The sequence below is a fragment of the Salvelinus namaycush genome, chromosome 9 (genome assembly GCF_016432855.1).
Source record: "Salvelinus namaycush isolate Seneca chromosome 9, SaNama_1.0, whole genome shotgun sequence".
Taxonomy (NCBI): domain Eukaryota; kingdom Metazoa; phylum Chordata; class Actinopteri; order Salmoniformes; family Salmonidae; genus Salvelinus; species Salvelinus namaycush.
Window position 1 is genome coordinate 3,706,004 of NC_052315.1, and position 12,372 is coordinate 3,718,375.

The 12,372-nt window shown below is 49.5% G+C and overlaps 1 protein-coding gene across 1 annotated transcript in view; it reads left to right on the forward strand.

Moving 5' to 3' along the window:
* The window catches only part of LOC120053620 (probable phospholipid-transporting ATPase VA), a 75,117-nt gene extending 67,951 nt beyond the window's left edge, over window positions 1-7,166 (forward strand). The window contains exons 10-11 of the mRNA XM_039000762.1: window positions 609-1,173; window positions 6,352-7,166. Coding sequence (XP_038856690.1) covers window positions 609-1,173; window positions 6,352-7,166 — 1,380 coding nt within the window. The remainder of the gene's footprint in view (window positions 1-608; window positions 1,174-6,351) is intronic.
* The last annotated feature ends 5,206 nt before the right edge of the window (window positions 7,167-12,372 follow it).

A 12,372-nucleotide genomic window follows, 5' to 3' on the forward strand; every position in this document is an offset into this window, starting at 1 on the left:
GAAATACAGCAGTATACCACATTACTACTTACTAATACATGAAATACAGCAGTATACCACATTACTACTTACTAATACATGATGAAATACAGCAGTATACCACATTACTACTTACTAATACATTTTGAAATACAGCAGTAGACCACATTACTATATTACTAATGTTTCTAACCCTCTATCCCTCTCTCTCAGGTGGGAATGAGGTTTGGGCTAATGTTTCTAACCCTCTGTCCCTCCCTCTCAGGTGCGAATGAGGTTTGGGCTAATGTTTCTAACCCTCTGTCCCTCCCTCTCAGGTGCGAATGAGGTTTGAGCTAATGTTTCTAACCCTCTGTCCCTCTCTCTCAGGTGGGAATGAGGTTTGGGCTAATGTTTCTAACCCTCTGTCCCTCCCTCTCAGGTGCGAATGAGGTTTGGGCTAATGTTTCTAACCCTCTGTCCCTCCCTCTCAGGTGCGAATGAGGTTTGAGCTAATGTTTCTAACCCTCTGTCCCTCTCTCTCAGGTGGGAATGAGGTTTGGGCTAATGTTTCTAACCCTCTGTCCCTCTCTCTCAGGTGGGAATGAGGTTTGGGCTAATGTTTCTAACCCTCTGTCCCTCCCTCTCAGGTGCGAATGAGGTTTGGGCTGAAGTCCCCAGTGAAGACTATCGAGGACTTCATCAAGCGCTTCACCTCCAGTCGTCTCACCTCCAACTCCAACAGCAGCAGCTCTTCCAGCCTCAACCGCTCCTCCCACCGCGAATGTTCCAGTGTCCTCTCCTCCCCCTCCGCCGAGAGCACCCTGACTAAGTTAGATGAGGAGCATCACCCTGGAGGTCCGGGTGGTTTGGAGCATGCCTTCTCCCCCGTCCCTCCTCACGCTACCGAGGGAGAGCCCGGGGCCGTAGAGGAAGGAGAGCTCCGCTACGAAGCAGAGTCACCTGACGAGGCTGCCCTGGTGTATGCGGCGCGTGCCTACAAGTGTTCTCTGGTTGGCCGGCTACCTGATCAGGTGACGGTGGAGCTACCTCACCTGGGGAAGCTAAGCTTTGAGCTGCTCCACACTCTGGGGTTTGACTCCACCAGAAAGAGGATGTCTGTGGTGGTGAGACACCCGCTAACAGACCAGATCACCGTCTACACTAAAGGAGCTGACTCTGTCATCATGGACCTCATCACACTGCCACCTACAGGTAGGAGGACCTCACAGCAGGCCAGGGGAGGGGTGATAGGGGACTGGTCACTATGATGCTTGAGTTTATTAGGTATAATCTCACATACAGTGCCTTCAGAAAGTATTCATACCCCTTAACTTATTATATAGTTTTGGCAAGTCAGTTAGGACATCTACATGACAGAAGTAATTTTTCCAACAATTGTTTACAGACAGATTATTTCACTTATAATTCACTGTATCACAATTCCAGTGGGTCAGAAGTTTACATACACTAAGTTGACTGTGCCTTTAAACAGCTTGGAAAATTCCAGAAAATGATGTCATGGCTTTAGAAGCTTCTGGTAGGCTAATTGACATCATTTGAGTCAATTGGAGGTGTACCTGTGGATGCATTTCAAGGCCTACCTTCAAATTCAGTGCCTCTTTGCTTGACGTCATGGGAAAATCAAAAGAAATCAGCCAAGACCTCAGAAAAAGAAATGTAGACCTCCACAAGTCTGGTTCATCCTTGGGAGCAATTTCCAAACGCCTGAAGGTACCACGTTCATCTGTACAAACAATAGTACGCAAGTATAAACACCATGGGACCACGCAGCCATCATGCCGATCACGAAGGAGACACGTTCTGTCTCCTAGAGATGAACGTACTTTGGTGCGAAAAGTGCAAATCAATCCCAGAACAACAGTAAAGGACCTTGTGAAGATGCTGTAGGAAACAGGTACAAAAGTATCTATATCCACAGTGAAACGAGTCCTATATCGACATAACCTGAAAGGCCGCTCAGCAAGGAAGAAGCCACTGCTCCAAAACCGCCATAAAAAAGCCAGACTATGGTTTGCAACTGCACATGGGGACAAAGATAGTACTTTTTGGAGAAATGTCCTCTGGTCTGGTGAAACAAAAATAGAACTGTTTGGCCACAATGACCATCGTTATGTTTGGAGGAAAAAGGGGGGAGGCTTGCAAGCCGAAGAACAGCATCCCAACCGTGAAGCACGGGGGTGGCAGCATCATGTTGTGGGGGTGCTTTGCTGCAGGAGGGACTGGTGCACTTCACAAAATAGATGGCATCATGAGAGAGGAAAATTATGTGGATCTATTGAAGCAACATCTCAAGACATCAGTCAGGAAGTTGAAGCTTGGTCGCAAGTGGGTCTTCCAATGACCCCAAGCATACTTCCAAAGTTGTGGGAAAATGGCTTAAGGACAACAAAATCAAGGTATTGGAGTGGCCATCACAAAGCCCTGACCTCAATCCTATAGAACATTTCTGGGCAGAACTGAAAAAGCTTGTGTGAGCAAGGAGGCCTACAAACCTGACTCAGTTACACCAGCTCTGTCAGGAGGAATGGTCCAAAATTCACCCAACTTATTGTGGTAAGCTTGTGGAAGGCTACCCGAAACGTTTGTCCCAAGTGAAACAATTTAAAGTCAATGCAACCAAATACTAATTGCGTGTATGTAAACTTCTGATCCACTGGGGATGTGATGAACGAAATAAAAGCTGAAATAAATCACTTTTAAAGTGGTGATCCTAAATGACCTAAGACGGGGAATTTTTACTAGGATTAACTGTCAGGAATTGTGAAAACTGAGTTTAAATGTATTTGGCGGAGGTGTATGTAAACTTCCGACTTCAACTGTATTTTGCAGTATTACTTTAGTGCCTTGTTGCAAACAGGATGCATGTTTTGGAATATTTTTTATTCTGTACAGGCTTCCTTCTTTTCACTCTGTCAATTAGGTTAGTATTGTGGAGTAACTACAATGTTGTTGATCCATCCTCAGTTTTCTCCAATCACAGCCATTAAACTCTATAACTGTTTTAAAGTCACCATTGGCCTCATGGTGAATCCCTGAGCGGTTTCCTTCCTCTCCGGCAACTGAGTTAGGAAGGACTCCTGTATCTTTGTAATGACTGGGTGTATTGATACACCGTCCAAAGTGTAATTAATAACTTCACCATGCTCAAAGGGATATTCAATGAACCAAAAGGTTCATTCCTGATACAGGGAATGAGGCCCAGCAGGTTTATTCCTGATACAGGGAATGAGGCCCAGCGGGTGTATTCCTGATACAGGGAATGAGGCCCAGCGGGTGTATTCCTGATACAGGGAATGAGGCCCAGCGGGTGTATTCCTGATGCAGGGAATGAGGCCCAGCGGGTGTATTCCTGAGACAGGGAATGAGGCCCAGCGGGTGTATTCCTGAGACAGGGAATGAGGCCCAGCGGGTGTATTCCTGAGACAGGGAATGAGGCCCAGCGGGTGTATTCCTGAGACAGGGAATGAGGCCCAGCAGGTGTATTCCTGATATAGGGAATGAGGCCCAGCAGGTGTATTCCTGATACAGGGAATGAGGCCCAGCGGGTGTATTCCTGATACAGGGAATGAGGCCCAGCGGGTGTATTCCTGATACAGGGGACGAGGCCCAGCAGGTGTATTCCTGATACAGGGAATGAGGCCCAGCGGGTGTATTCCTGATACAGGGAATGAGGCCCAGCGGGTGTATTCCTGATACAGGGAATGAGGCCCAGCGGGTGTATTCCTGATGCAGGGAATGAGGCCCAGCAGGTGTATTCCTGATATAGGGAATGAGGCACAGCAGGTGTATTCCTGGCTGTTGTAGGAGAGAAATGTAGAGTAGGTCTAAAAATCCTTAATGGCGAAGGTCCACACACACACACACACACACACATCGTTAGTCGTCCAGGAACGCAAAGAGCTACAGAGGCGCCTTTTTCACTAATTCTGTGTACACACCGTCACCAGACACCTGTCCAGGATTGCTTAGCAAGGCTCCCTGCCATGCCGTCCCTCTCTCTGCCACAACAACGCAGTGAAGTGACGTTTTCCAGGACCATAGGAAAACCACAGAGTTGGGTTTTAAAATGGCAGCGTGTGAACCTGACTTGGAAGTCTTTGGTGTGGCAGCGATGTTTGGAAGAACGTTTTGTGAAGCAGAATTGTTTTTAAAAAAAAGTAACGTATTCAGTGGAGCAGTTGTGACAGGCTTTTTTTAAGACATGGTACCCCATTTCAGTGTGACCCTGCCAGTAAATGCAACAGGGTTTCTGTGATGAATCAAAAACGTTGTCCTTACCCTGCAATAATGTATTCAGTATTGGACCTGTGTGAATGCTCATCTCAGCAAGTCATAAAGGCAGGTTGAACTGTAATAGAATGTTATCCTTGTATCACCTTGAATAAAGCACCTTGGTAACCTTGGTAACTGCACCTTGGTAACCTTGGTAACTGCACCTTGGTAACCTTGGTAACTGCACCTTGGTAACCTTGGTAACTGCACCTTGGTAACCTTGGTAACCTTGGTAACTGCACCTTGGTAACCTTGGTAACTGCACCTTGGTAACCTTGGTAACTGCACCTTGGTAACCTTGGTAACCTTGGTAACTGCCGTAAATCAAGAGAGAAGGTTGGTGCTGTTTTTATTCTGCCATATTTTCTCAGTTACTCGGAAACGATCCTGGATTCATTTGTGAACGATGATATTGATTTTCCAGTCCCAAACGGCACCCTATTCCCTAAATAGTTGTTTACTTTTGACCAGGGCCCATAAGAGGTTGCCATTTGGGACACAACCTTGGTGTTAGAGTGTTCATCATTTGAACGGCTCTCTGTGGGCCAATCTCACAGGCTTTTTACTAACTGACATTTCAGGATGTGTGGGACCTTTTTTGTAGTTTAGTTTATAGAGCGAGGCCAAGTCCTTTGGGACAGAGTTCTCGATCTCACCCCCTAGACCAGCTCCTCTGAATAGTGTCAAAGATGTTTTATAACTAACCCAAGATAAACTACAGCCTGTTGTTTCCTAATGGGAGCAGAACAAGCAAGGGGGTGGGCAGAGCCGAGCACGAGCTAGCCAGATCCTATTGGTGCGTTTATAGCACGTATTTCCGTGAGGGAATGCGTACTTTGAAGTGCGCGTGTGCAATAACTCAATTCGCCCCTTGCACTCTACAAAACGTCACTCTGGTCGTCACAGATTCAGGTTTTGGTTAGAGAGAACTGTGTTGAGATGTTTGATAGATGAGAACATTTGCAGAATGTCGGCCAAAATCCATCCTGCTCCATCTTTCCCAACTGCCAGCCACTTGGCTTCCTCTCATCACCATATTTGGAGGAGAATGGAAATGCCAACGGGATGGTTCACATTTATATGCCATCTCAGTCCAAGGCTTTTTACAGATCCCCCAGCCCAGCTCTGTTCCTCAACACCCAGCCCAGCTCTGTTCCTCATCCCCCAGCCCAGCTCTGTTCCTCATCCCCCAGCCCAGCTCTGTTCCTCATCCCCCAGCTCTGTTCCTCATCCCCCAGCCCAGCTCTGTTCCTCATCCCCCAGCCCAGCTCTGTTCCTCATCCCCCAGCCCAGTTCCTCATCCCCCAGCCCAGCTCTGTTCCCCAGCCCAGCTCTGTTCCTCATCCCCCAGCCCAGCTCTGTTCCTCATCCCCCAGCCCAGCTCTGTTCCTCAGCCCCCAGCCCAGCTCTGTTCCTCAGCCCCCAGCCCAGCTCTGTTCCTCATCCCCCAGCTCAGCTCTGTTCCTCATCCCCCAGCTCTGTTCCTCATCCCCCAGCCCAGCTCTGTTCCTCATCCCCCAGCCCAGCTCTGTTCCTCAACCCCCAGCCCAGCTCTGTTCCTCATCCCCCAGCCCAGCTCTGTTCCTCATCCCCCAGCCCAGCTCTGTTCCTCATCCCCCAGCCCAGCTCTGTTCCTCATCCCCCAGCCCAGCTCTGTTCCTCATCCCCCAGCCCAGCTCTGTTCCTCATCCCCCAGCCCAGTTCCTCATCCCCCAGCCCAGCTCTGTTCCCCAGCCCAGCTCTGTTCCTCATCCCCCAGCCCAGCTCTGTTCCTCATCCCCCAGCCCAGCTCTGTTCCTCAGCCCCCAGCCCAGCTCTGTTCCTCAGCCCCCAGCCCAGCTCTGTTCCTCATCCCCCAGCTCAGCTCTGTTCCTCATCCCCCAGCTCTGTTCCTCATCCCCCAGCCCAGCTCTGTTCCTCATCCCCCAGCCCAGCTCTGTTCCTCATCCCCCAGCCCAGCTCTGTTCCTCATCCCCCAGCCCAGCTCTGTTCCTCATCCCCCAGCCCAGCTCTGTTCCTCATCCCCCAGCCCAGCTCTGTTCCTCATCCCCCAGCCCAGCTCTGTTCCTCATCCCCCAGCCCAGCTCTGTTCCTCAGCCCCCAGCCCAGCCCAGCTCTGTGCCTCAGCCCCCAGCCCAGCTCTGTTCCTCATCCCCCAGCCCAGCTCTGTTCCTCATCCCCCAGCCCAGCTCTGTTCCTCATCCCCCAGCCCAGCTCTGTTCCTCATCCCCCAGCCCAGCTCTGTTCCTCATCCCCCAGCCCAGCTCTGTTCCTCATCCCCCAGCCCAGCTCTGTTCCTCATCCCCCAGCCCAGCTCTGTTCCTCATCCCCCAGCCCAGCTCTGTTCCTCATCCCCCAGCCCAGCTCTGTTCCTCATCCCCCAGCCCAGCTCTGTTCCTCATCCCCCAGCCCAGCTCTGTTCCTCATCCCCCAGCCCAGCTCTGTTCCTCATCCCCCAGCCCAGCTCTGTTCCTCATCACCCAGCCCAGCTCTGTTCCTCATCCCCTAGCTCTGTTCCTCATCCCCCAGCTCTGTTCCTCATCCCCCAGCCCAGCTCTGTTCCTCATCCCCTAGCTCTGTTCCTCATCCCCCAGCTCTGTTCCTCATCCCCCAGCCCAGCTCTGTTCCTCATCCCCCAGCCCAGCTCTGTTCCTCATCCCCCAGCCCAGCTCTGTTCCTCATCCCCCAGCCCAGCTCTGTTCCGCATCCCCCAGCCCAGCTCTGTTCCGCATCCCCCAGCTCTGTTCCTCATCCCCCAGCCCAGCTCTGTTCCTCATCCCCCAGCTCTGTTCCTCATCCCCCAGCCCAGCTCCCTGTGTCTCAGCCCAGCTCTGAATAGGCCTACCCTGTGTCTCAGCCCAGCTCTGAATAGGCCTACCCTGTGTCTCAGCCCCCAGCCCAGCTCTGAATAGGCCTACCCTGTGTCCCAGCCCAGCTCTGAATAGGTCTACCCTGTGTCTCAGCCCAGCTCTGAATAGGTCTACCCTGTGTCTCAGCCCAGCTCTGAATAGGTCTACCCTGTGTCTCAGCCCAGCTCTGAATAGGTCTACCCTGTGTCTCAGCCCAGCTCTGAATAGGCCTACCCTGTGTCTCAGCCCAGCTCTGAATAGGTCTACCCTGTGTCTCAGCCCAGCTCTGAATAGGCCTACCCTGTGTCTCTGCCCAGCTCTGAATAGGTCTACCCTGTGTCTCAGCCCAGCTCTGAATAGGTCTACCCTGTGTCTCAGCCCAGCTCTGAATAGGTCTACCCTGTGTCTCAGCCCAGCTCTGAATAGGTCTACCCTGTGTCTCAGCCCAGTTCTGAATAGGCCTACCCTGTGTCTCAGCCCAGCTCTGAATAGGTCTACCCTGTGTCTCAGCCCAGCTCTGAATAGGTCTACCCTGTGTCTCAGCCCAGCTCTGAATAGGTCTACCCTGTGTCTCAGCCCAGCTCTGAATAGGTCTACCCTGTGTCTCAGCCCAGCTCTGAATAGGCCTACCCTGTGTCTCAGCCCAGCTCTGAATAGGTCTACCCTGTGTCTCAGCCCAGCTCTGAATAGGTCTACCCTGTGTCTCAGCCCAGCTCTGAATAGGTCTACCCTGTGTCTCAGCCCAGCTCTGAATAGGTCTACCCTGTGTCTCAGCCCAGCTCTGAATAGGTCTACCCTGTGTCTCAGCCCAGCTCTGAATAGGTCTACCCTGTGTCTCAGCCCAGTTCTGAATAGGCCTACCCTGTGTCTCAGCCCAGCTCTGAATAGGTCTACCCTGTGTCTCAGCCCAGCTCTGAATAGGTCTACCCTGTGTCTCAGCCCAGCTCTGAATAGGTCTACCCTGTGTCTCAGCCCAGCTCTGAATAGGTCTACCCTGTGTCTCAGCCCCCAGCTCTGAATAGGTCTACCCTGTGTCTCAGCCCCCAGCTCTGAATAGGTCTACCCTGTGTCTCAGCCCAGCTCTGAATAGGTCTACCCTGTGTCTCAGCCCAGCTCTGAATAGGTCTACCCTGTGTCTCAGCCCAGCTCTGAATAGGTCTACCCTGGTCCTCATCCCCCAGCCCAGCTCTGAATAGGCCTACCCTGTGTCTCAGCCCAGCTCTGAATAGGTCTACCCTGTGTCTCAGCCCAGCTCTGAATAGGTCTACCCTGTGTCTCAGCCCAGCTCTGAATAGGCCTACCCTGTGTCTCAGCCCAGCTCTGAATAGGCCTACCCTGTGTCTCAGCCCAGCTCTGAATAGGCCTACCCTGTGTCTCAGCCCAGCTCTGAATAGGCCTACCCTGTGTCTCAGCCCAGCTCTGAATAGGCCTACCCTGTGTCTCAGCCCAGCTCTGAATAGGCCTACCCTGTGTCTCAGCCCAGCTCTGAATAGGCCTACCCTGTGTCTCAGCCCAGCTCTGAATAGACCTACCCTGTGTCTCAGCCCAGCTCTGAATAGGCCTACCCTGTGTCTCAGCCCAGCTCTGAATAGGCCTACCCTGGTCCTCAGCCCAGCTCTGAATAGACCTACCCTGGTCCTCATCCCCCAGCCCAGCTCTGAATAGGCCTACCCTGTGTCTCAGCCCAGTTCTGAATAGGCCTACCCTGTGTCTCAGACCAGTTCTGAATAGGCCTACCCTGTGTCTCAGCCCAGCTCTGAATAGGTCTACCCTGGTCCTCATCCCCCAGCCCAGTCTACCCTGGTCCTCATCCCCCAGCCCAGTCTACCCTGGTCCTCATCCCCCAGCCCAGTCTACCCTGGTCCTCATCCCCCAGCCCAGTCTACCCTGGTCCTCATCCCCCAGCCCAGTCTACCCTGGTCCTCATCCCCCAGCCCAGTCTACCCTGGTCCTCATCCCCCAGCCCAGTCTACCCTGGTCCTCATCCCCCAGCCCAGTCTACCCTGGTCCTCATCCCCCAGCCCAGTCTACCCTGGTCCTCATCCCCCAGCCCAGTCTACCCTGTTCCTCATCCCCCAGCCCAGTCTATTCTTTAATTTGTTGCGTGTTGTGTTTGTATATATTTTGTTCGGTATTTAACTAATGATCAATGGGCCCCGGTTGGTAATTTGATCATGATTACTACTTAAGTTTAGATATCTGGCCGCTAGACTGACTTACCAATCTAGACCTTTTGTTGCTGACATGGGCTTATTAAGTGACTGTTGATACATATCCAAATGTTGTGTATTCTATTAATATAACTCTCAACAGGAAGTAGAGACCAAGACTGAGCCCCCCCCCCCCCCCCCCCAAGAAAAAAAAACTGTCTGGCTTGAATAGGCAGCCAATAGGCAGAGGGCACCAATAGGCAGAGGGCACCAATAGGCAGAGGGCACCAATAGGCAGAGGGCACCAATAGGCAGAGGGCACCAATAGGCAGAGGGCACCATACATTATTGTCATACAACACAAAACATCAATATATGTAATGTATACAGTAACTATGTATTCACACTATGACTCTCCCGTTCAATGGAATGACCACCGCCTTCATATGTCATGTCTGCTAACATGTTTTATCTGGTTCTTCAGTGATAGACGGAACAGACAAGGTTTACAAGGTTTACTTGGATTCTGTACTAGTAAAGACCAACAAAATCCAACGTATTGCATGGAATGTGCACAGGCTCCATGTTGGCAACAACAACAAAAAAAGATGAATGTTCTTGGACATTTAAAGATGCACTATGCAGAAATAGCTCTGTCATTTCCTGGTTGCTAAAGTTCTAATAGTTCGCCTAATTTCAGTTTGTGTAACAAAACAAGCAATGTATAGTGTAGAGAATATCATTGTACAATCTGAACAGCTGTGAAATATATTTTCAATAATATTGTATTTTCAGCTGTTTTGAAGCTGGTGTACAAACCGAATGTAAAAGACGCAAAAACTAAACTTAAGAACGGGCAGCATAGAAATAGCGCAACAAGAACAGATCTACCGCTTCTTAGAGACTTGCCTTCAATGAGAATGACAGATCTATAACTCACAATGCTATGTGAATTTGGTCGGGGTCGGCCAAAAAGTGACATATTGCAGCTTTAAAGAGATGTGGTTTTCCTGCTAGAGTTACATTTACAGAAAGGAGGATTGGAACATTTAAAGAGGAGCTGGGTTGGAGAGGCCTATACTGCCACCTACTGTAGTAACTGCATAGGAGCCTTCATTTTTTTGACCCATCTACCAATCGGTGCCCTTCTTTGAGGCATTGGAAAACCTCCCTGGTCTTTGGTTGAATCTGTGTTTGAAATTCACTGCTTGACCGGGGTACAGAGATGAGGTAGTCATTTAAAAATCATGTTAAACACTATTATTGAACAGAGTGAGTCCATACAACTTATTATGTGACTTGTTAAGCACATTTTTACTCCTGAACTTATTAAGGCTCCTTACCATAACAAAGGGGTTGATACTTATTGAATCAAGACATTTCAGCTCTTCATTTTTGATTAATTAGTAAAAAATTTGAAAAATATAATTCCACTTTGGCTTTATGGGGTATTGTGTGTGTGTGTGTGTGGGCCAGTGACACATCTCAATTGAATCAATTTTAAATTCGGGCAGTAACACAACAAAATGTGGCGTGAATACTCTCTAAACGTGAATACTCTCTGAACGTGAATACTCTCTGAACGTGAATACTCCCTGAACGTGAATACTCCCTGAACGTGAATACACTCTGAACGTGAATACACTCTGAACGTGAATACACTCTGAACGTGAATACACTCTGAACGTGAATAATCTCTGAACGTGAATACTCTCTGAACGTGAATACACTCTGAACGTGAATACACTCTGAACGTGAATACACTCTGAACGTGAATAATCTCTGAACGTGAATAATCTCTGAACGTGAATACTCTCTGAACGTGAATACTCTCTGAACGTGAATACTCTCTGAACGTGAATACTCTCTGAACGTGAATACTCTCTGAACGTGAATACTCCCTGAACGTGAATACTCCCTGAACGTGAATACACTCTGAACGTGAATACACTCTGAACGTGAATACACTCTGAACGTGAATACTCTCTGAACGTGAATACTCTCTGAACGTGAATACTCTCTGAACGTGAATACACTCTGAACGTGAATACTCCCTGAACGTGAATACACTCTGAACGTGAATACTCCCTGAACGTGAATACTCCCTGAACGTGAATACACTCTGAACGTGAATACACTCTGAACGTGAATACACTCTGAACGTGAATACTCTCTGAACGTGAATACTCTCTGAACGTGAATACACTCTGAACGTGAATACACTCTGAACGTGAATACACTCTGAACGTGAATACTCTCTGAACGTGAATACTCTCTGAACGTGAATACTCTCTGAACGTGAATACTCTCTGAACGTGAATTCTCTCTGAACGTGAATTCTCTCTGAACGTGAATACTCTCTGAAGACACTACATTTTCTGTTTGAAAATGAAAATAAAATCTTACAAAAAAACTAAAATTCAGTCACTACTTGCCTGAAGGACAATTAGCAAAACATTTTAATGTCAATTCATGGAATGTCGGCTTACATTGAACAGCACACATTGGCTGCTACTGTAGAATAGCTTAGCTTACGTTAGGTTACGCCTCTCCAGAGTAGAGCTACGTTAGGTTACGCCTCTCCAGAGTAGAGCTACGTTAGGTTACGCCTCTCCAGAGTAGAGCTACGTTAGGTTACGCCTCTCCAGAGTAGAGCTACGTTAGGTTACGCCTCTCCAGAGTAGAGCTACGTTAGGTTACGCCTCTCCAGAGTAGAGCTACGTTAGGTTACGCCTCTCCAGAGTAGAGCTACGTTAGGTTACGCCTCTCCAGAGTAGAGCTACGTTAGGTTACGCCTCTCCAGAGTAGAGCTACGTTAGGTTACGCCTCTCCAGAGTAGAGCTACGTTAGGTTACGCCTCTCCAGAGTAGAGCTACGTTAGGTTACGCCTCTCCAGAGTAGAGCTACGTTAGGTTACGCCTCTCCAGAGTAGAGCTACGTTAGGTTACGCCTCTCCAGAGTAGAGCTACGTTAGGTTACGCCTCTCCAGAGTAGAGCTACGTTAGGTTACGCCTCTCCAGAGTAGAGCTACGTTAGGTACGAATTTTACGGAGGAGAGAGAACATGTTTAATCATTGTCTCCTGTGAGTGAATTTATACGGAGGAGAGAGAGAGCGTGA